Consider the following 25343-nt stretch of genomic DNA (forward strand, 5'->3'; position numbering starts at 1 on the left):
GCAAGAGACAGGCAACAAATAAATGTATAAAATAGGAAGATTAAAACCTACAAAATGGGAGTCCTATGAGGATTGAGATGACATATAATATACTTGAAATTGTCTCTAGCCTGTAATAGGCATATAACAAAACAAATTTTGTTGTTCTTCTTCATTCAACTATTTATTCACTCAACAATTTTTTTCAGTGCCAGGTAAGCTTATGGCACTGTTCTGGGTATTGAACAAGAGTCAGGATAGTGCAAGTCCTAGCTCCTATGGTAACCTAGAGAGTTACCATATAAAAGTTGGAGGGAGGGGCTTCCCTGGTGGTGCAGTGGTTGAGAATCCGCCTGCCAATGCAGGGGACACAGGTTCGAACCCTGGTCCGGGAAGACCCCGCATGCCATGGAGCAACTAAGCCTGTGCATCGCAACTACTGAGCCTGCTCTCTAGAGCCTGTGAGCCACAACTACTGAGCCTGAGTGCCACAACTACTGAAGCCCGCACACCTAGAGCCTGTGCTTTGCAACGAGAGAAGCCACCGTAATGAGAAGCCCGCACACTGCAACGAGAGAAAGCACGCATGCACCAACGAAGACCCAACACAGACAAAAATACATAAATAAATTTATTTTAAAAGATAAAGCTGGAGGGAGAAGAGTGGAAGGGAATATATCAAGTACATAGATACCTTCTGCATAAGGCAGAATTGGATAAATGTCAATCATCTCTTACAAGTTAGACACAATGTAAGTGGAACAGGGAGACAATATGAACTGGGTAAAAGGATTGCTGCAGTAAATGTGTTGACGAAATTGGCTGTCATTGAAGTGTAGTTTACCATTCAGTAGATGGTACTGAATGATTTTTTGGCCGCACTGTGCAGCTTGCAGGATCTTAGTTCCCCAACCAGGGATGGAACCTGGGGCCCCGGGAGTGGAAGCGCAGAGTCCTAACCACTGGACCGCCAGGGAAGTCCCCACGTGAAATTTTCCAGTAAGGTTCATCACTCAAGTTTCAGAGGAAAGAAGACCATGGGGTGACTCAGAAATCAGTCTGACAAGCATGAGAAAAAATCAAAGGGTCTAGAGGAACAAGAGAAGGCAACATAAAATCCCAGACCCTTGACTCCAAGCTAGTGAACCTTGCTAGAGAGGCCAGGGAAATCAGAAGGAGGTGACTGTCAAGATAGGGAGAGAAGGATAGGGGTCACGGAGGGTGGGGAGGGCATGCTCAGTGCTCAGAGAGGGAGTGGACAATATCAAAGGACAGAAGTTTGTGGTCAGAGAAAGGGAACTCATAATCTTGAGATATAATATACACCCATCTCAACTGGTGGCCCCAAGTAGAGTCATATTAGGGGCCAGTGTGGCAGACATGAGATATACCACTCATGTCCTCCTTTCCAGAAAGGACTCGCTATTCAGCTTCAAGAAGTGTGGTTAGCTGACAGCCTCCAGCTATTAGCTCCTTCAAGACCTGCTCTGTGTTGGAGCTGAGGTCACTGTTTATGGAGTGGCCCCCCAGCCAATGACTAAGCAAGGCAGTGGTATAAGGAACTGGCCATTCCCATCCAACACGGACTTCTTGAACTGGCCATCGTAGCTCTGTGCTCCCTGTTGGGCTGGCAGAGAAAGCAGTGCGCTCTGACCACTGCCCTGCTCAATCCTGTTTACTCCCCTTTTCTTTTACAGGTGTCAATCCCTCAGAAAACCTTTTTTACTCCATACTTTATCTCACCATCAGTTTCCAAAAGAGCTCACCTATAGAATTTTGAGTCCTGTCACATTATCTTATTTTATCCTCAACATTATCTTATTTTATCATTATAATAACTGAGGTGGAAGAGATAGTACGAACAGCCATGCTTTGCTTTACAAATGGAAAAACGGAAACCCAGGACACTTAAGTAACCTGACCATGTTTACGCTGCTAGGTTGTACCAAAGCTGGATTAGAAACTTTCTCCAAACCTTTTCCAAGCTTCATGCTCTTTACCTTGGGCAATGTTAAGAAGAATAATGAGTGGCAACAAAAAGTCCTAAAGGAAGTCACAACTGGGTATCTGCCAAGCTTTGTAGAATTCACATGATGTTGAAAAGTAAAAAACATCATAGTCGAAAAAGCAATCTCACACTTAAAGTAGTACATTTTGATTCAACAAAAGGAGAATTATAAATTATAAAAAATTATTTGTATTCATTTTCAAGGTTCCTTTTGTGTATGTTGAGGACAATTGTAATGTTAATGTGAGTCTTTCAGGTGTTACTTCACCATCAGTGGATCAGACCAGAGTCAAGTAATTTCCACATCCAAGGGAAATAGTACAATCGCCTTCTGAAATCATACTCGCTTTTTTTCAAGTCATAAACAAGGTAATTTACAAACAACTGTTTCTTTGTTGAAACCTGCTGATCATTCTTTTCTCTTTCCTTCTTTTTTCTTTTGAATTTTGAAATAATAAAACACAAAAACAAATTCATGATCATTAAATAAAATTTGAGAAATACAGAAAAGTATACAGATGACAATAAATGTCACCCATAACGCCACTGCTGTTGTATTTTGGCTTCAGGTCTTTGTAGTCTACCAGTGCATACATATATGTACCTTCAATCCCTTACCCTGACTCTAACACCACCCCTAGGTCTGGAAGTCATGACTCTACTTCCACCCAGGAAGTTCACCCAAGTCCAGGGTCCCTTATATTGACAGGTGATGCAGTCACTGCGATCCACCTATTACTCCCAACATGAATTAACAGTATGAAACTTCTTAAATCTCTTCTTAGATCTCACAGATTTAGATGCCAAACTTAGTTCCTCTATCTTTTATTTTTGTTGCTAAATCCTTGGGTACTACTACTGTGGTCCTTGATTGAGGGAGAAGCACCTGAAAGGTGTCTTGGGTGATTTTTGCCAATGAAGAAAGTATCACCTTTGAGATAATATCCTGACCATGAAGGTCAAGTTCTGAAGCCAGGTTGATCCAGACTGCATTCTTGAAATGAACCGAGACCAAGAGGAACCTCTTGGAAACATCAGGACCAACCAGCTGTGGGGAGCAAGACTTTGAACAAAAGCCATGTCTGGGTCACCCTGTTCGGGGGCGACTCATCGCAGGGAAGAATCCCATTTGCTTGAAGTTCAGTGCTGGGACAGTGGGTTTCTCTCCTAGAAGTTACTCGTGTAGTGGCATGTGACTGGGAGAACTTGGTACTTGCTAAGGTGATACCACATGCTCTTATGTCACACAAGCCTGTGTGTCTGGACAAGATTACAAATGTAGCTAAGCCATAGGAAATAGCTTTCTCTGCAATATTTTAAAATTTGAGATGATAAAAAGGAGAGGAATATGAAATCAAAAGTACATTGTAAAAGTAGCTGGTAAAACATAATAGACATCCACAGGTTCAAAAACTCTTCTGGGTGAAAGGAGGCCCAAGCAGCCTTCCTAAAACTGTATTATTTCCCAAGTTGCACTTACCATGTCCTCGGGTCTTTTAAGGGACAGAAGGAGGCTGGCAGCCAACATGTTCCAACCGTTCCCCACTGGAGTTACGTGAGTGCCACCTAGTGTCACTTGCTACTGCTGAAGGGGGTTTGGATAGACCATATAGTTCAACTTACCTCATCTGAAGGAACCGAGGCCCTGAGAGCAGAGGTGACTTAAGCAGGCCACATCTGTGGTGATTAGTGGCTAAGCCAAGACTAGGAATCAGATGTCCTGCCTCAGACGGGACACCTGGTCATAACCTCTGGTGTTTGGGAGTCAGGAGTCCTGGGAGATGAACTGTGCTGAAGAATAAGGCATAAAACTTCAGGGCCTCAGGTGCCCCATGCATTAAACTCCTAAAATAATACTTGCTTGTTCTGAAAGTCTTTGAGACACATGAGTAACAGAGAACAGAATCTGAAAGCTAATATGGGTCCCCACAGGCATTTAATCTGCTCTTCTCCTCCATGAACGCCTGCCACTATTCCAGCTGTACAAGTGATCCAACTATTTCCTACAAGCAAGTGCTCTGGTCCAAAGTCATCAGCCTTAATTCAGGGTGATGCTTCAGCTGTCACCTTTTATGCTTTTGGCCTTGAGCCTCTACCTTTGTGAACAAAGCAAGTCTGACCCCATCTAAGAGATTGATGCCATTGGAATCACCCAGGCTTTGATTTCCATAAGTCAGGTGTTCTCCAGTTCTCCAAGTAAAGTTTCTGTTTCAGGATTTAATCTCAGCCAGTGGTACTTAATGCTACCCGCACATTAGCATCACCCAAGGAACTTTCAGAACACCCCTGTGCTTGGGTCTGACCCTAGACCAGCAGAGTCAGAATCCCTGAGGGTGAACTCCCACATTTTTTTAAAAGCTCCTCAGGTTATTCCAATGCTCGTGAGATTGAAAATCACAGTGATGGACTGAGCTTGCACTGAATAAGAGAGTAGAAGAGGAAAAAGTAGGAAAGGTGGGCGGTAGATAAGGTTATTCCACCCAGGGTCTTGAACAGAACTTAGCGCTCAGTAAACGAGTGCAGAAAGGAATTTGTCCAAAGGGAAATTGTACAATGATACTGCAGGAATTCACAGTCTATTAATGATTTCAGGCTTCTCTTACCGCCCTGCATAGGAAATATCTAAGAAGAACCACAAGTAAACTTAAAAGTAGGAAAAGCAGGTAGACTAGACAATATGGATCAAGAAGGAAGGTTTCAAAACATGAATACCATTAAAGCATTAGTCACTCTCTGCCATCCTTCTCCCTTCCCGTTTTAAATTTCTTGTTTTCCCATTCAAATCACGTGTAGCGTATTTAGAAACACATATAACAAAGGGGCCTGCTGTATTCTGAAAGGCTGCCCTCTCACTTCTCTGAGGAAGTGACAACTGAGCTGAGATGTGAAGTAAGAGCAAGGTGTGTACATGTCGGAGGCTGTGTGTTTGGGGTGGGGATTTTTTCAGGCAGAGACAGCATGTGCAGAGGCCATGTGTTGAAAGGCTTATTCAAGGAACAGAGAGGAGGCCAGTGTAAGGGGGAGAGGAAGGTGCTATGAAAGGGGACTAGGATGTTCAGGAGGTGCCAAACCAGTCAGGGCCCGTCCGCTCGTTTTCATATATCAATACATACACACCATGTACCACTTTCACATACTCAGTCCACCGCACGTTTTCCTGCCTTGCTTTGACCTACTTTTATCTCACCTTTAGTACCAGTGACTGAATGACCTCCTTAAGAAAGTCTGAAAGTGTTTTTTTAATAAAATTCCAAACTTTTATTCTTATTACAAATAATACATGCTCAGTGGAAAAAACGTCTAACAATTTATAGAAGGTCAATGTCCCCTTAAGTCGTGCCCAACCTAAACTATCACAGTTAACAATTCCACATATTCTTTTAGACCTTTCTGTGTGCATGTCCAAATATATATCTCACTTTTTTTGAAAAGTGGAATTATATTAGACACACCATTTTGCAACTTGCTTTTCTCCCCACCCTTCTGTTTTATTTAAAAATAAAGAAAATGGTTAACACAATTCCTGGGGCATGGAGAAGCGACTTGCTGTTGGACCCAGCTTTTCAAGGCTAGGTAGAACCAGAACATGCACCAACTGAACTCTTCTGTTAGTGGTCATGGGGTGGGAGGGGAACTTTAAGAGGTTTTTTTTTTGTTTTTAAATATTGGGAGTGTTGGGAGAAGGACTGCATTATATTTATTTTTTTAAATTTTTTTTTGCGGTACGTTGGCCTCTCACTGTTGTGGCCTCTCCCGTTGCGGAGCACAGGCTCCAGACGCGCAGGCTCAGCGGCTATGGCTCACGGGCCCAGCTGCTCCGCGGCATGTGGGATCCTCCCGGACTGGGGCACGAACCCGTGTCCCCTGCATCGGCAGGCGGACTCTCAACCACTGCGCCACCAGGGAAGCCCAAGAGGTTTTTTTAATTGAAAAATTTTCAGCTTTATTGAGGTATAATTGACAAAATGGAAAGATATTTAAAGTGTACATGAAAAAAATAAAGTGTACTTGGTGATGACTTGATATACTTATTCATTGTGAAAAGATTCCTCCCGTCTAGTTAATTAACACATCTACAACTTGCTTTTTTTTGCTTAATACATGGTAGACACCTTTCTGTGTCATTATATATAGCTTTACCTCATTCTATTATATTTAACAGCAACATAATATTTCATCATATAGAGGTACCATCCAATGATGGACAATTAAGTTGATTCCAATTTTTTTTGCCATTACAAGCCAAACAGTACATCATTGAGCATCCTTGTATATGCTCTTCCTCAATTGTGCAAATATCTCTGTAAGGTAAATTCTACAGAGAATATTTCAAAAGGTACGTATACTTTAGATGTTGATGAGTATTTCCAAATTCTAATCCAAAAACATTTGCACAAATTCACTTCCCATAGTGGCATATGAGAGTGCCCATTGCCAGTCTCTGTCTCCTGATTGGTTACCTCTCATCCTACAGAAAGAACCAGAATCAGAATTTTACAGGATTTGTATCCTTAGACCTAGTCCATTTTCTGGGCCACAGCCCTATTTCCAACTGCCTAATATATCCCATTTCCATCAAACCTCTATCTGCAACAGATCCCTCCTGAGGGCTCTGCTCCTGCTGTGGCTACTATCATCAGGACAACATACCCCTTCTTTTGTCTCATATCTGATCAGGAACTCGGTCTCTCATAATCTTTCTCTTCCCACAATCTTTCTCATTTTTATTACTTTTTTCTAGCTCTATGGCTAATATCCCAGTTTAGGATCTTACTGGCCCCTGGCTGACCTCCCTGTCTCTGATCTCGTCTACCTTCAATCCAACTGTTAATCTTTGTAAAACTGTCCTTGGGTCATAGAGTCCTCTAATATTTGAGAACCTTCAGTTGCTCTCCATTCCCTGCCAGATCCTGGCTGAACTGTCTCTCCCATCACTGGCCTACTCTCTGAACCACCAACATGCCTGGTGCTTTTCTGCATTTGATCTTGTCAGTCCCTCCCTGAAGTTCTTTTCCTTATCTCTGCCTACCTGAAAACTATGTACCCACTGAGCCTAAATATATCTGGGCAAAGAGATTTCCAGATGGAGGGAACACTGGGGTTGCAGATTATGTAGAGCCTCTTAGGACATTGTAAAGACTGTGACTAGGGCTTCCCTGGTGGTGCAGTTGTTAAGAGTCTGCCTGCTGATGCAGGGGGCACGGGTTTGTGCCCTGGTCCGGGAAGATCCCACATGCCGCGGAGCAGCTGGGCCCATGAGCCATGGCCGCTGAGCCTGCGCCTCTGGAGCCTGTGCTCTGCAACGGGAGAGGCCACAACGGTGAGAGGTCCGCGTACTGCAAAAAAAAAAAAAAAAAAAAGACTGTGACTAGACAGAATTGAAGCAGATATCATTATCTGTGGATATAGGCTTTGTGTCTGCTCACAGATTATCACCAAATGCTTTATACAAATCAAAGATTTAAAAAATAATAACGTTTTTATGGCAGGAAGAAATTAATTTGCTTCAGGTTAGAAAGGATGACACAAGATTTTGCCTCTCCCAGGAAGGATTTCATTAAGCAGAAGCAGAAACACTCAATCGAGCAATTGCACCTACTTGTGATGCATAAGGACCCTGAAGTAATGTCCTCCCTCTTCTTCTTTTGTGTGTCTTCATTAACTTATTTTTTTAATTTAATACAAACATGACAATCATTTCTACTTCTAAAGAAATGCTTCTTAAATCATAATAGAAAACTACTTGCCTATTTGATCTAACTTGATTTCATATTTATTCATTACTAATTTATAGGGCTGTTGGGAGGATTAAATGAGTTAACAGAAGTGCTTAGAACAATGCCTAGGACATGATAAATGGTCTATAAGTGTTTGCAGTAATAATGTTACACACGCACACATACACACACACACACACACACACGCATGCACACAGTCCATTCATCCATTTACTCATACAGCAGATTACAGCTATGTATCAAGTACTATGCTATGCACTAGAAATGTAAAGACATATTAAGCTGGTCCCAAGGATATCAGGTCTAGTAGAGAAAACAAATATATAAGCATATAATTTTGAGGAATATTTAAGGGGAAGTGATAGCAAAAGGCAGGAATGAATAATTCTGCTTGAGAGAGAGGGTTACAAAGAAAATGTTGCTCAAGCCATATGGCTAAGTGTAACCAGTTGAAGGAAGTTAGAATGTAACAAAGCAGAGGAAGCAAGTTTTAACAAAGACATAAAGTCATGGAGCAGCAGGGCATATCTGGGGCCTGTAAATATAGAATGGCTGAGGGACCTCCCTGGTGGTCCAGCAGTTAAGACTCCACAATCCCAATGCAGGGGGCCTGGGTTTGATCCCTGGTGAGGGAACTAATACCGCATGCCGCAACTAAAAGAAGAAAGATTTCGCATGCCACAACTAGGGATCCCGTGTGCTGCAACTAAGACCCGGCGCAGCCAAATAAATATTTTTAAAAAATCAAGCAACTGACTTAAAAAAATATAGAATGGCTGAAGCATATGTTAAAAGGGAAGATGGGAAAGTACTCAAGATTCTGAGAGTATTGTATCCATGATAAAGAATTTAGACATTCTTTATAGGGGATAATGGGCAATCGAAGGATTTTAGGTAAACTTCCATTTTAGACATATGAAACAAGAGTCACAAATTCAAATACCTCTGAGGATCAAGCAAATAAAAAATGTGTAAATTGGGGGCTGGTCTCAAGTGGTGGGGAGTGGTGGAGGAGACAAACTGAAAAGTGTATAAAGATATTCAAGTGATTAAAAATGACAAGAGAATATAAGTTGCTAAGTAAATCTAGCCTGAGGGCTGCCAGTTTGAACCCCTAGTGTAGAGCCTGTGTTGACTCTTTGGGGAAGAGAGTGGAAGGAGGTTGGAGACTAATTAAAGACTCCCTTCATGCAAAACAAAATGAGGAGCAAAAGCAAGATAAAAACTGCAGGGGTGGTGAGAACGACCTGACTTGAAAGATACCTAGGGAGGAAAATATGCATAGGTCCATGATGACCCATGGGAAATAAAAAGGAAAGAAAGCTAGAATAATTCCCAAGTTTCTGGCTTAGATGACTAGATACATAATAAAACCATTTACCTCTATAGAAATGGAATGGACTGGGGAGCAGGTAGACATAATGAGTTTGGTTTTAGAAATATTGAGTTTGGAGTGTATGTGGGTCATCCAAGTGCAAGCTCCCAGCGGATGGCTAGATTCATACATGCAAACTATAAAAGAACAGGGTTGGAAATACAGATTTAGGAGTTACAGATGGCAATTAACAACACAGAAGTAGTTGATATTGTCTAGAAAAAAGTGTGAGCAAAATTATAGAGAAGAAATTCTTCATCTAAATGTTTTAAATGCTTTTGTTTCTGTGGTCATTTTCATATTCATTATATCCTAAGAATTCTTTTTACTTAATTTTTTAATTCTTTTTTTTGTGGTACGTGGGCCTCTCACTGTTGAGGCCTCTCCCGTTGCGGAGCACAGGCTCCGGACACGCAGGCTCAGCGGCCATGGCTCACGGGCCCAGCCGCTCCGCAGCATGTGGGATCTTCCCGGACCGGGGCACGAACCCGTGTCCCCTGCATCGGCAGGCGGACTCTCAACCACTGCGCCACCAGGGAAGCCCTTTTAATTCTTCTTATGTGAATTTGGAATGTAGTAATGACAGTGATAAGCTGTACAATTTCTTTTTTTTTCTTTTTTTAATTGAAGTGTAGTTGACTTAACAATGTTGTGTCAATCTCTGCTGTACAACAAAGTGACTCATTTATACACATATGGACATTCTTTTTTTAAATATTCTTTTCCATTATGGTTTATCCCAGGAGATTGGATGTAGTTCCCTGTGCTGTACAGTAGGACCTTGTTGTTTATCCATTCTAAATGTAATAGTTTGTATCTACCAACCCCAAACTCCCAGTCCATCTCTCTCCCTCCCTGCCTCCGCCTGGCAACCACAAGTCTGATCTCTATGTCTGTGAGTCTCTCTGTTTTGTAGATAGGTTCATTTGTGCCATATTTTAGATTCCACGTACAAGTGATATCATATGTATTTGTCTTTCTCTTTCTGACGTACTTCAGTATGATAATCTCTAGTTGCATCCATGTTGCTGCAAATGGTGTTATTTCATTCTTTTTTATGGCTGTGTAGTATTCCATAGTATACATGTACCACATCTTCTTTATCCATTCACCTATTGATGGACATTTAGGTTGTTTCCATGTTTTAGCTATTGTGAATAGTGTTGCTATGAACATAGGGGTGCATGTATCTTTTCAAATTATAGTTTTGTCCAGGTATATGCCCAGGAGTGGGATAAGCTGTACAATTTAGCATGGGTATTAGAGAAACCAGTCTGTAAATAACATATTCATAGAAATTGTAATACATACCTGTATTTCTTACACATATCGTTAAAAGCATATATCATGCAATTTCATCCAATTACCTTAGATGGTTGCTTGCTAACTCTTTTATTTGGAAAGACATATGCCGAAAAGGAAGGGTGAGTATAAGTGTATGAGGTGAATGGAGACAGATTATACGTAAAGAATAGCACAGCCATTGTCTAAAGATACTGTTTACATATTGTGAGTGTGTGAACTCACAAAAGGCAAGAAGTTAAGTTTTTAAAATGAAGGCTAGTTCCAGCTAACATATTGTTTACAATCTCTGTTTCTAACCAGCAGTGACTCAACCCTAATAAGAGCCTTTTGTCTGGAACATTTGGGAGCAAATCTGGAATGAGGAAAGAGTGAAACAGGCTCCCACGTTAAAGCATAACTATCCCAAACCCAAGAATGGGTCAATCTCTGTCCAAATGTTTACTTTGGGTCCATCTATATAACCTATTAAGAGTCAACTTCAATTAGCAAAGACAACTACTAGAAGGATAAGGGAGAAATATTTTGTTATCACTGTTTGCTCAACACTTGCCCCCAATCCCAACCAGCTGTTTCTATATAGCTGAATGACTTCAACTATTCCAAAATACTTCAAAAAAAATCTTCAGTTCATTTAACAAATATTTATTGAGAATAGACTGTGTCATAATATGACTTAAGTACATATAATACAATATGAATTACATAGTTATATGGCACGCAACACCAAATAATAGATGAAAAATATTCTCTTTTTTTTTACAGTTTCATTCAAAACCAAGAAACTTTAATTTTCCCTTTATAAAAATGCAGTTTGATTTTATCCAAGGATAATATAGAATAATACCATACTTTTCTATTTGGGCACGGGAGTACAAATAGCTGCAGAAGTGCAGGCCGATAACACACCCTATGTGGGTGATAGGATGTGCCTTTCATGAAGATATATCTTGGAATGCCTGCATTGTGCACAGATCCAGATGGTCAGCACTATTAGCATCACCAGGTCTATGAAAAAAGAAATTCCAACTTCCTCTGTTCCAGAAAGATATATAAAAGCAGAGAGAGCTTCTAGTGTCATTGATGGAATCTTCTCATAATTAGGAGAAAAGAGTAAAGAAAGAAAATACAGGGAGATAATTTCATAATAAAATCTTCTCTAGCTCTTGAAATTTTTTTTTTTAAGCAGAGATTTACTACTAGAATTTAACAAATTCTACTTGTAATCCCATACTTATATTTTTTAAAGCTCATAACAATCCAGGTAAAAGGCAGGACTTTGAGGGTTTTTTTTAAAGCACAAAAATACTCAGAAAGTTACACCCATAAAAACTTGTAGCCATCTATAAAATGTTCTTTGGGCATAGTGATATCCTTGTCACCTCAGGAAGTGAGGCATGTTGGGGAAAATGTGGACAAACTGGATCCAAATGAAGAGGAAGGACTTATCAGAAAACTCATCAACCACGGAGTCTGTGCTAACTCAGGAGCCTGGATATCAAACACAAGCAAACACTTGATATATTTTAAATGGAATAATACTTTTACCACATGGAGTATTAAGCAGTCACTGTTTTAATTACACTGAGAATGAATTACAATTGAGGGTTATGATCACCTTAATCAATGAACAACTGCTTGTCATGTCACTGAATTAACAGTTTTACAAAACATTTTAGAAAACTTCTGAAAATCCACTGACAGCAATTGAAGAGACCCAGCAGAGGTCCTGAATATCAGGATAGTAATTTGACCTAGATTCATGTCTTTTATTCTTTTTGATAGCTGTTATCTAAACTCTCACTCCATATTAAAAAAAATGTTTCCCCATAGAAGGACTGAACATCATGCAGAGATCCTTGGCTTAGAAGTAGGTGCAATAATGTGGCTCTGTATTATTTCCCCTTTGGGAAGAGAATGAACATGTTTTTGGTTGTAAATGAAAGAGCTGTACTATGCTTTGTGCATATTTAATCAAATAGTTTTTAAAATTATGAAACATTTTAGACACCAAAGTATAGACTCTATAAAGAATACTGAACACCTATGTAGCCATTTCTCAGCTCTTTAGAAACAAAATATTAAAAATATAATTGAAGCCATTTCCTCTCCTCCCACAAATGTAACTGTGAGAACTGCAGAACTTTTGGCACTCTGTCCAAACTCTTGCACTAAGAGACTTGATCAAACTCTAGCATGGTCTTCAGCAACTTAAGGCTGTGTCCCTAGGATGACCCTGGCCTCCAATGAACCCCATTAAAATGCCTGATTGAGAAAGTGCAATGGCTGCCAGCAGAGTTTACTGTTTGATCTAGCCAACACCTGATGATAGGTTACTGACGTCTCTTGGAGCATTTACTACAAAGGGCTTACATCTGTGAATATGTATCTATTACAACTTAGACGTGTCCTTCTCAAGGACCTGAGAGCCATTCCTTTGAAATGTAATCATCAAGAAGGGCAGGGTCTCTGTCTCTCAGGCTCTGTGCGAGGGAAGAATCCTAACCTCGAAAATTACCAGCTAGCAGACACAGCTGGTCTAATCACAATTACACTGACCAATGCTTTGTAATTTTTCACTTGTCTGCCTCTGAGTCCCGCTCTCCCTGCTCCCTCTTTCTCCCTTTAAAACCCCTAATCACCTCTGCACAAATCAGAATGGAGCTCAGCCCACGCCCCTACTGTCCGTAGTTTCTGAATAACATCTGTTTTCACTACTTAACTAATGTCTGGTTTTGTTTATCTTTGAGAACTGCCATTCCAATTTTTCTATATATCATTCTTGTGCATTTTTTAAAAGCACATACATTCTATAAAAATGTATATTGTGCTGCCTATTTTTAAAGCCAAATATAAATGACACCATACTTTACCTACCCTTCCACAATGTTTTGTTCATTTAACATCATATTTTCCAGATTAATCCATATTGTTACATGTGGCTTTACTTCATCAGCATTAGGTCCAGGGCTTACAAAAGCATTTCCCTAGGTCCATCTTCCTGAACCCTGTGCTCAGCCCTAGGCCCAGGTATGGTCAAGGGGAAACTAAAAGCCGGCGCTTTGCTGGTGATGGTAGACACCGAGCTTGGATGTGGAGGCCGAGGAGTCCACCCACGTGGAGTGAAGGGGAAGTAGGGTGGGAAGAGAAGAAACTTGGCAGCTCTCCCTGCTTGGAAATCCAGAGTTCTAGAATTCTAAATTTGGACTTGCCCTTCTATGTTGTTAGAAAGATATGTTTATAAAGGTGGGAGGCTAGAACATATTTCCTTTACTGCTTAGCTTTAAAAAAAAAAACTTTTAAAGTATTCAAACATAAAGTACGTGGCCTCCATTTGTACTTCTGACCGCGCCCCACAAACAGAGGTGAGCGTGCCTTTTCCTTACATCCCACTCTTTTCTCAAACACAGCTGTTGCACTAGGAAATGGCCCAAATGTGGCTATGCTCCTATCTCCACCCTCCCTGTAGGATTCCCCCCCCCCCCCCCCGCCTCTCCACTATTTAAGACAGTCAAACATGACTTTAAGCAGGACGCCAAGACGCAAAGAAGACGCTAACTGCACGCCAAGAAGCGACCCTCTCAAGGGCCTCCTACTGGGACGCACGCCCTCGCCAAGCCCCGCCCACTGCGCCCGGCCCGGTCCCCGCGGCATCCTGGGACATGTAGTCTTTGGATGGGGTAGCGGCTCTCCACGTCTCCTCCTCCAAGTTACCTTTCGCCCTCGGGACGTCGTGACGTTGCGTTCTTCGCGTTGTCGCCTCTTCCCTCTTCCTTTCCCTCTCCAGAAGCTCAGTCCCAGACTTCCGAGGACCTTTTACGACGTTGGGTCTGAGTCGGCCTCGGCGCCAGGTCCACTTTTCGGCAAAGTGACGTGGACGTCAACAGCAATGGCGGAAGGAGAAGAGGTCCTGCCACTGCCAACGTCGGGGGGCGACGGCTGGTGAGTGAAAGCCCCGGGCTGCTTTGCACTGCTTTTCTATTCTGCCTTGTCACCACCTTGCGGGTCCCCGCGGCACCGGCAGGCGCCGGCATGGAACGGGAAGACCCGTCCTCGAAGTCCGACGCCCTGCCCCGCCCCCTCTGCCTACTGGCTCTCCTCTGTCAGCCCAGTCCTGCCCAAGGGGCTAAGCCCGGACTCGATGGGAGAGGGGTGTCGTCCAGCTGCTGGGTCTCAGTTCGGCCCTCCTGGTTCATCCGCCGGTTTCCAAACTGTGCTGGAGAAGGGTGGCTTCAGGGTTGGGTTTGGCCGGAATTCCTGGCCCGGGGAGTCAGAATAGGCTGGTGAGGAAGGAAGATTCGCGGGTGCAGATCTCAGGCACTGGAATACCATTTGAAGAAAAGACTCTTGAAATGACCACCGCGACCTTTGCCTGAGGGTTCAGAGGTTGAGAGATACACCCAGGGAGGATCCCTCCCACATAATTCAGACATTTTTTGTGCTAGGTTTTATTTCTCGTTTCGCGTTCCAATAGTTAACACCCTTCGTTTCTTGCACACAAGTCGTCTTTTCCCTTCCTACCACTTTCCTCACAGCTCGATTTCAGAGATTTGGTTGCGATATAAGACACTGTTCTTGCTTTACTCAAGCCTTTGTATGCTTACCTGGTCTATTCTCAGGGTTGTGGGAGGATCTCGGACAATTTTGGTAGACTTTAGTCACCCAGTGTTGTTAATCTCTGGGAAAGTCTCCTACTTTTGAATTAATTGATCTTCACAATACAATTTTAGGAACAGCAGTGTAAAAAAAAAAAAGTGGAACCTTTAGAGGCTTGTAGAATTTTTACAATTGATGTAAGTGTATTGACTGCCGGTATTAGTTTTAGATCTGCTTGTTCATCATATATGTACAGCTCACTGGCACTCTAATTATAATCCAGGACATTTGTAGACATGGAGTTTAATTCCTCAGGAAGAAATGGAAATCGGTGAAAGGGATAGATAATATAGTAATTGAGAAGTTCAAGTCTCAATTAGCAGACATCTCGCATCACCTTAGTACATGCACTCTCCAAGGTGTAGGATGAAAATTTATGTGACCTAGATGTAGTTTCTTTTCTCGATTTGCTTATCTTGGTGTTGGGGAGCTGTAATAGGAACACTCAGTAAGAAGGTAAAATTCCTCTGGTTCTTTGGGAGTGTGAAGAAAAGTGATATGAAAGTTCAGGGAGACAGAAACCATGTCCACTTGGAGTCATTGGGGAAAGCTTTACAGGGCTGGAAGTGTTTGAATTAGGCCTTGAAGAATGAGTAGGATCTAGACCAGCACTGTCCAATAGAAGTGTAACGTGTACCACACATGTAATTTAAATTTTCTAGTAGCCACATTAAAAAGAAACAGGTGAAATTAATTTTAATTATCTATTTTATTTAATTGAATATATCCAAAATATTATTTCAACATGTAATCATTGTTTAAAAAAACAATACTGTTACATCCTTTTTGTACCAAGTCTTAAAATTCGATGTGTATTTTACATTTATCATACATCTCTGTCTGGTTTAGCCACATTTCAAATGTTAAATAGCCACACATGGCTGGTGGCTAACATGTAGGGTCAGATTAACAGAGCAGAAAGTTCTCTATGAAGTAATAGCATGAGCAAGGACATAGGCAAGAAAACTAATGATTTGTCTGGAGCGTAAGGACTAGAACATCATGAAATTTGCTGTTTTGGAAGAGTGAATTTGTTGTATTATAAACTGGCTGTAATAGCTGATTGAAGGCCACAAGGGGAAGTGTTTCTAGAGCTAAGGTGTCTTTAAGTTCTTAGGTTAGGAGGATTGTGAGCAGGTGTCTGATTCACAGGGGCAAGGACCATGGAGTGAATGGTTGCTAGAGGTAGTATTCTCTCTGGCATTTCTGTATCTTTGGTGAGGCTTCCCATTTTTCTCTTTTTATTTTTACGAGTGGAGGAACCCTGAGTGTTCTCTGATTTTTATTCTCCCTCCATTCTCTTCTAATCTTTTTCTCTACTCCCTCCATGCACTGGTCCCCTAGAAGTGAGTTTGAATAGAGTCAGAAAAGATTCGGATTTGGAGCCACAAGTTCAGTGAAGCCTCTGTTCTCAGAGTGCTTGTTAATTGGGTTGTTATAGAATGGAGAGGCTTTATTCTTTTTTTAAAAAAAATGCTGTGATATTTTTATTGTAATTTTTTTAGATAGAAATTTTTGTGAAATATATTATATATCTCATTGCCTAACCAAACTCATCTTAATGATTTAAGGTCATTCAGTTTACAAATGTAAGTGTATAAAAATAAAACTAGGGCTTCCCTGGTGGCGCAGTGGTTGAGAGTCCTCCTGTCGATGCAGGGGACACGGGTTCCTGCCCTGGTCCGGGAAGATCCCACATGCCGCGGAGCGGCTGGGCCCGTGAGCCATGGCCACTGGGCCTAAGCGTCCGGAGCCTGTGCTCCGAGGTGGGAGGGGCCACAGTGGCGAGAGGCCCGCGTGCCGCATAAATAAATAAATAAATAAATAAATAAATAAAACTAGGTCCCTGTCCTCAAGGAATTTGTGGACTAGTTAGAGGAGACACATTTAAGAACATCAATAACTGTTATATTTCTGTAACACACTGACACCTTTCGGGCCTATTTAGGCAGGAAGGGTAGATTGTTGCTGTTTAAATGGTCCCCTATAGCCATCCCTTTTTGAGATTGCTTTTTATTAGTTTTTCCTGTTTTCTTTCTTTGTTGTCAGTGGTATCTCCCAGTTTGTTCCTGATCTGTGAAGGTAAGTAACTGAACTTGTTAAATTATCTATTCATTTGTAAAAAGGCTCAGGATGGGGCCTGAAGAGCTTAAAAGTACAAGATGTCACTTTTACTTATTTACAGTTTTTCAATTATGTTCTAGATCAGTGTTTCTCAAAACTTAAATTTGCATTGGGGTTACCTGGAGAGCGTGTTAAAATGCAGATTCTGATTCAGTAGATTTGCTTGGGACCCGAGATTCCATATTTCTGACTGACCAGCTACTGGGTGATGGCATTTCTGGTTCATGAACCATACTCTGGTTATCAAGGTTCTAGATAATGTGTATCTTCGAATGAGTTGGTCAGAGGAATATCTGTATGTATGTTATCTCTCTGTATGTTATAGTGTATCACCTAATACATTATACTATATATATTACATAATTATACTATAATTTATCTGACTACATGATTTATCATTGCTCTTTAGCTAGCGAACTTCTCATGGGCAGGTGGCTCAGTAAATGTTTATTGTCTGAATGTGTGTATGAATGAATACAGACTTTTGTGAAATCATGTGCAGTAATATACCAAGCTGTCAATTCATATAAATTTTCTGACTCCATTGTTTTTGTGAGCTGTGTAATTGTCTGCTGGTGTAATGCTCATTTTTTATGGAAAACCAGGGTTATCAGAAACTGTGTCAGCTCTCAAACTTTCTGAAATTGCAGCCATATAAGCTCAGAGGGCATGGAGAAATCCTTGTAAAAATGTTTACAGTTTGAAATGATTTAAGTTTAATTAAAAAGTTAGTATAAGCTACAGGTTTGAAAATAAAAGAAATGTTGAATTATTACAGTCTAAAGATTGGTCATTATTCTTCTTGGTATTGAAGAAACCAGCTTTGAAATTGAGGCTTTCATTTTCTGAGGCTTTCTTTCTGAAATAACTCCTTAAGATCTAAAGTCATGATTAAAAAAAATTTTCTCTTTGGTGTACAGATTGATTGTACAACAACTGTTGGTATTCTGAGTTTGCTTACTTAAAATTTTTTGTACAACTTTTCTTAAATTGTTGCTAAACTTCTATTAAAATTGTAGAAATATCAGTTCCATAAAGAAGCTTCTATTGTTGTAATTTGAAATGCGAATAGGAATTGTTTTGAGAATAATGGGGTCTTTTTCAAAGTTTTGTGCACTTTGTGAATAGTACTCTCAGTGCTTTCCATTTCATAAGCATTGAAATAGAGATTTAAAGGGTCACTTAGGGAGCAGGTGATTGCAATTTCAGACATGATAAAATCAATAAAGAAATACATTTAATATGAAAGAGAATGTAACCCATTGCTTAAGAAGAATATTGGTAGCTTGTAGTTATAGCAAGACTAGATATTACCTTACAAAAAATGAAGAGAAAATGAACCTTACTGGCTGGAATTAGGAGTTTTTAAGTGACAACTGTTAGATTTTGTAAACTGTAAGTAGAGGGTAGACAAAAATTAGACATTAAGACTTATTTTGTTTATAGTATTTACATTAATGTTATTATTGTAATTCAGATTTTACTGTTTTTAGAGGTAATTCCTAAATAATAATTCACACTTTTAGGATTTTGTTCCTGTGGATGTTTTAATATCCACAGGTAAGAGTTAGTAATTGGTTTTTGCACGCTAAAGAAATGTATTCAATTAATTTATTTCTATTTATTTGTACTCACTGCTGAGAATACAGGTGCATTCCCTATCTGAGTATAGTGAGGCACTTCAGGTAATTCTGGAGCACGAGTTAAGTGTACTGCGATACACAGCCAACTCATGAGTAGGTGTCTTCTGAACAGAATTGATAAAGTATGCTTGGCAAATCTTTTCTGCTGCTTATGGTGAAATGTGGATTCTACTTGGTATAAACCAAAGACAGTGCCCCCCTGCCCCGCCCCATGTATCAAAAAGCAAAATAGAGGCAAAGCATTCCTAATTCATTCAGTAAACATTAACTAAATACTGGTTATATTCAAGCTGCTATGTAGTGTTGTAGAAAAAATTTGAAACATTTAAAACCAGAACTGTGCATTGTTCTGACATTCTTGGGCACTGCAGTTTTTCATCATTTTAGCCCTAGGAATAGATACATGAAGATATCTTCTGAAGATACTTAAGTACTTGTGTTGTTGGAAATTACATGCTTTAGCAGAGTAGTATAGGATTATACAGCTTGAAAAGGGACAATGCTTGAAGTGACTTATTTAGATATTGAGAATTACACATGGAAAACAAATCAGTCCCATATGTTAGGTTCATAAGAGCAAATTGTTGTTTGTGGAAATGCAAGAGCAGTAAGAGCCAATTAAAAAAAAAAACCTATTTCCTGAAATTTAATGTATATTTGTTTTTAAGAGTCTGTCTTACCTTTTGACCTGAGTCGAGAAAATGATGACTAATTAAATAATTTGTTTCACATCTTCCTTCTTCTCCAAGGTTAAAGGAGGTTTTTCTTATCCCTAAGCAGACATAGCATTTCGTAGTTGGGTGAGAACCCTGTAGCATGTGCTTTCATTACTTTAAAGCAGTTGTTACATAAAGCTAGTTGCTATGGTGGTATTTAATAATTTCACTAAGAAGATATAAGAAAATACTGTGTTTACGTAGAGCTTTATCTTTTGTATACTATCTCATTTTGGCTCTTAGAACAATTCTATGCAGAAGGGAAATTATGAATTATTGTCCTTTCCTTGTTAGAGATGAGAGAACAGGCATAGGGAGGTTAGACAATAGACCCAGTGAGTGGAAAATCTGGAACTTAAACTCATGGCTCTTTAAGCCCTGTGCTCTTTCTAAAGTTGATTGTGTGTACAGTGTATAGTTCACAAATACTTTAACAGACAGCTAGAGAGAACCCAGTTAAAAATATGCTAATCCTATACCCAGTCGACCATGTGTTTTGAAACATACAATATGCAAAGTTGTGCTTTGTTGAACATATGGTGTGTATTTTCTGTGGCACTTTACAAGGCTCTAAGGATATGCATAAGCTGTGGAACACATTATTTTTCTTGCATCCACAGGAAGGGACAATTCATGAGTGATATGGTGGGATATGATACAGAGCATTATATACTATAACTTTATATCTCTATGGTTTTCATAATGTGTCCTCATATCTCTTGCCAAAAATCACATAAATAGATTAGTTTTTTATCTTAAGATATTATGGTTACAGGGACTTCCCTGGTGGAGCAGTGGTTAAGAATCCGCCTGCCAATGCAGGGGACATGGGTTCGAGCCCTGGTCCGGGATGATCCCACATGCCGCAGGGCAGCTAAGCCCGTGCGCCACAACTACTGAGCCTGTGCTCTAGAGCCTGCGTGCCCTAGAGCCTGTGCGCTGCAACAAGAGGGGCCACTACAAGGAGAAGCCCATGCACCGCAACGAAGAGTAGCCCCCACTTGCTGCAACTAGAGAAAGCCCGCGCGCAGCAACGAAGACCCAACCCAGCCAAAAATAAATAAATAAATAAATTTTAAAAAGCTATTATGGTTAAAAATATCATCTAGATTATATATATAATATGTTATATATTTAAATGTATTTATGTAATAAGTTATATATTAAATATATGTAAATATATAAGTAATACAATTATATGTATCATTTATGGAAGTAAAATTATAATTTTTGATTTACTTATTTAGTTTGTGAGAGCACAGTAGTGGTATTTAATTAGAACATGTAAACAATTACACAGTTTTAATAACTCTCACCTCAGTAATTTTTTCATTGTTTTTATTCAGTGATGTAGGAGAAATAAGAAACTTGCTTTTAAAATCGCTTCCTTGTGGTTATTGTCCCTCTACAGAGTTTCTGGTCTCTGTTTTGAAGTATAAAAGTGACGCATAGAAGGATGTATTCATCTCATATGGGTGTGCAGTTGAATACCAAACATTCTTGAGCTTATTTAGTAGATTCCATTTAGATTTAACCACTGACATGAAAATAAACGAGAGCCTTTTTTATTGAATAAGTTCTCACTAATGTTGGAATTCAGGTTTAAAAAATAAATCCGTTATGTATTTCTTTGCCAAACTATGATCTCCATTGGTAAAGTACCTTTGGAAAGAATTGCCCAAATGTTGCAAATATTGTCACTTCATTTGCAGTAATTGCTCCTTTATCTTCCAAAATGATGGTTTCAAGAAAAGGATTATTGGGGGTATTTCTTTTCTCATTACATTTTGAGTAAAGTGGAAATTTGTAATAGAAACAGGTAATTTGCTGTTTTGTGTTGACTTGTGCTGTTTTCATCCCATTCTTTCTTTGAGGCAAAAGGTATACACTATTTTCAGTTTCCAGATAAACTAGTGCTTTGGTTGGGGGGTGAGGGGAAAGACACTGATGCATTTCTTTTTGCCTTAAGCGTGCTAGAAAGTCACCTTATATGTATAGAAAAGAACAGTGTGTTGGGGACTTTTTATTTTGAGGAAGCATGGAAGAGGAAAAGGATTTAGAACACTCTCTAAAGTTAACTACTCATTAGTAGAGAGATGTTCTTCCATTTTGTAAGCCAAGTCTTACAGAAAATGCATTGCAACATTACACATATGGTAAAGTTATAAGCAGCGGTTTTTTTAAATGCTTACACAAAAATTCCTGAGTTTTTTCTTAGCAGAAGAAGGTATACCATTGGTGCAATTTGATCTATGTGGATTATGGATAAAAAATAAGTTTATGAAAATTTAAAGCATCTGGTCCATTTGTACTGTAGTTAATTTTAGTAGTTTACAGAGCAGTCTGTGATCACTGTCTCCTTTGCCTATTGCACAGTGCTGAAATATTGTAGCTATCATGTTTGTTTGTCATCTCAAGCCAAGAGGACTAGATTTAGCACCTTCTTTACTTGGCCAAGATCCTAGTTAAACACAAATTCTGCAGAGGATTACAGTATTTGATAGGGGAATCTCCCAAAGCTGCTTTTGTGGATCTGATCCTGATACATAGTTTCACTATTTTTTTTTTTTCAAGCTGGTGGATGGGGTGTTTTTCCCCTTGGCATTCAAATATACATTTTGTTAAAATACTGTAACAGTGTGTCTGACAAGAATCCAGATAACTTCAAGATTTTGCAGTTAACAAATTGTGCTCTCATGGACTGTAAGGTGTCATGGTCATTTCCAAATGTGCCATAATACTATTTGCTGTTAGAATGCTTTGAAAATTTGAGATTGGTATTTTAAAATAAGTTGCATAATACATATTATGGTCAACTCCATCCATATCTACTGTACAAGCAAATCTGTAACAAAGTTCTGGTATTTCCATTTCGAACAAATGTCACACAAAATATTCAGGAACAAAGTAAGGAGTTTTGGTTTGGTAGTAATTTGTAACAAGTGTGCTAACAATAGTAGCAAAATAAGTTCAGACAAAGCTTTGGTGCTGATGTCTCATGACCTGGGCATTAAGAAATAACCAGAAGTCTGATGGCACAAATTAAGTCATGAAACCACAACTCAATATGTGCAACTTGTCACTGTTACACAATTTGCTGGTGCTCAGGACTAGTTAGCTGGCTATTTTTGAGTTTTAAATAATTGATCAGAAGCTTGTGCCTGGGTATAATGTGTATACATGAGCAAGCTGGCCTGTCATTGTTTACTCTGTGCTCATCAGCAGTTTACATTCTAAACAAATTGGAATGAACTACAGCTCAAAAAGAGCCGCTCCTGTCTCTGTTCAATGGGATTAGATAATAGGACCTGGGCTAAAACCTTGGAGGAGCCAGCTAGACTGTAAGCTACATGAGAGCACCGGCTTTGTTTACTGCTAGATCTTCAGTGCCTCACACAGTGGCTAGCATGTAGTAGGTGCTTCAATACATATTTATTGAAGATTTGAAAAAAGAATACTTTTGTTAGGGAGGAAAGAATTCAGAGCATGGGTTAGAGAGAGTTACAGGAGAAGTACTGCAAACTGAAGGCAGAGTGTTTTAATGAGAGAGTCTAACTTTGCAGAGTATGTGAAGAAGATGAGGACCAGGAATGATGACTAATGACTCCTTGGAGCAGTTTTATTAGAGCAATGGAGGGTTTGAGTGAATGAGAAGAGACAACGTGGAGGCGAGTGGAGACTACAGTTTGCAGGGCGTTGAACCGTAAAGGGAAAGAGAGAGATGACTTTTTGAAAGGGAGGTCACATGTAGGACCTTTTGAATAAGCAAATGTGGAAATATTGGGGGAAAGGAGAATAATCATAGACTATATTGTTCTTTATATATTTGAATGCTAGGAATACTTTCAGTGAAGAGTTCTGAGTCCATTTTATCTCTTGGCTCTGTTTAATACAGTAACCCCTCTGTATCCTTGAGTTCCATATACAGGAGTGTAGAACCTGTAGTTTTGGAACCCGGGAATACAGAAGGCCGACTGTACTATGGCGTTTTATATAAGGGATTTGAGCATCTTTGGGTTTTTGGTATCTGCAGCGGGTCCTGGAATCAATCTCCAACCGATACGGAGGGATGACTCTACTACTGCTAGCAGTCAGAGGTTTGAACGATATCCTTTGCAGTAGAAATAACACATTTAAGATGTTTACACAGCAGGTGTTGGGCTTTTATTGATTTCCCCTGTAATGCGGTTTTTGTATTTTTCTTGTAATCACATAATAATGTATCTTAGATCCTGACCATTTTAAGACACAAAATTAATTTTTTTAAAAATTGGTAATTTGGGTTTTCTCTAGTTTCTCTGTACTCTGCATTTAAGCTTAGGTGATTATGTATATTTCTAGGTCCTAAGTGGTCTTTTTTTTTTTTTTTTTCGGTACGCGGGCCCCTCAGTGTTGTGGCCTCTCCCGTTGCGGAGCACAGGCTCTGGACGCGCAGGCTCAGCGGCCATGGCTCACGGGCCCAGCCACTCCGCGGCATGTGGGATCTTCCCGGACTGGGGCACGAACCCGCATTCCCTGCATCGGCAGGCGGACTCTCAACCACTGCGCCACCAGGGAAGCCCCTAAATGGTCTTTTTGAACTACTATAATCTTTGATTTTTTAAATAATTACAGGAAAGGATTGGATTTTAAAGAATTTTGAAAACTAGTGAAGTTGACTTAGCTTACTTGGTAGACTGAGAAGCTTGATGAATTAAAACGATTTGTTTCCAACCCAGAAAACATTCTGTCCTAAGTGTTTTAGCAATTTATCTCAGTATGCTTTTGGGTGACAAGAGTCTATTTTGAAGTTGAATAGGCTTTGGGAAGTCATACAGGCCATCTAATAAGTTGCTGGGAATGATTACTAATTGCTTAATTCTAGGGCTACTTCATTATTTCATATGTATGCTTTCTATTAAAAAAAACTTATTGAGTGCTTACTTTGCCTTTAAAGATTTAATCTTGACTAAATGAAGAGTTACTTAGTATTCCTACACGCATGTTTTCGCTTGTCTTCTAATTTTAGTTTTTTCCACACTTTACTGTTGTCTCATTTGTGCCTCAGGATTTGTGTCACATGTACCCAGCAGTGGTTCATGCGAACAGCAACTCACTGTCTGACACACTTCTTTTTGGGGAAACAGTGAATCTTCAATGCCTGTGGAGTCTTGTATGGAGACGGTCCTGAAAAAGAAAGTTGGAAAGGACAGATTCAGGCAAGGTGTAGTCATTAAGATGGAATGAAAGAGGAGTGGAAGTGATAGTCTAGTAGAACAGGAGATAATTCATGTGTTGTATAAATACTCTCCACCTCTTTTGATTGGATGGTATCTGATACTATCCCTGTTTTACAGGTGAAGAAACTGAGTTTGTATCTTAGGTCACACGGCTGTTAAAATTGTATAGAATCTGATGTCATGTTTTCTGATTTTAAATTTTATATTATTTTCTCTGTAACACATTGTTTCTAAGCCTTTATATTCTTAATTTTTGACGCTTTTGCTGTTGAGCTGCCATGGCAACTGTTTAGGAGTCTGTTCCTTTCCCACACCGGTATTTAGCAAGTAGTATCAATTTGAGAAGTTAAAGAGGCAAGGCAAGCTGTTACCCCCTTAACAACGCTAAGGTGAGGCTTGGACCCTTCATAGTGATACACTCCCTTCATTGAAGTAGTAAATGAGGGTTGACACAAAAGCTTCCTCTTAAAGCCCTAAATTAAAGAGTCTGTAAACTATTTCTAATGAAGTTACTTTTTTGAGATGTAATTTATGAATCATAAAAATACATCCATTTAAAGTGTACAGTTCACTGGTTTTAGTA

General features: G+C 39.8%; 1 protein-coding gene across 3 annotated transcripts in view; it reads left to right on the top strand.

Moving 5' to 3' along the window:
* Positions 1–13906: 13906 nt before the first annotated feature.
* TBC1D23 (TBC1 domain family member 23) overlaps positions 13907–25343 on the top strand; it is a 64206-nt gene continuing 52769 nt past the window's right edge. Inside the window, exon 1 of one of the 3 annotated variants that reach the window (XM_030861024.2) lies at positions 13907–14344. In XM_030861024.2, coding sequence (XP_030716884.2) covers positions 13920–14344 — 425 coding nt within the window. In that variant the 5' untranslated portion in view covers positions 13907–13919. Of the gene's footprint in view, positions 14345–24000; positions 24111–25343 lie in introns of those variants that run through there. The other 2 variants (XM_060297973.1, XM_070045431.1) reach the window with 2 other exon arrangements.

Source organism: Globicephala melas, chromosome 4, assembly GCF_963455315.2.
Source record: "Globicephala melas chromosome 4, mGloMel1.2, whole genome shotgun sequence".
Lineage (NCBI taxonomy): Eukaryota > Metazoa > Chordata > Mammalia > Artiodactyla > Delphinidae > Globicephala > Globicephala melas.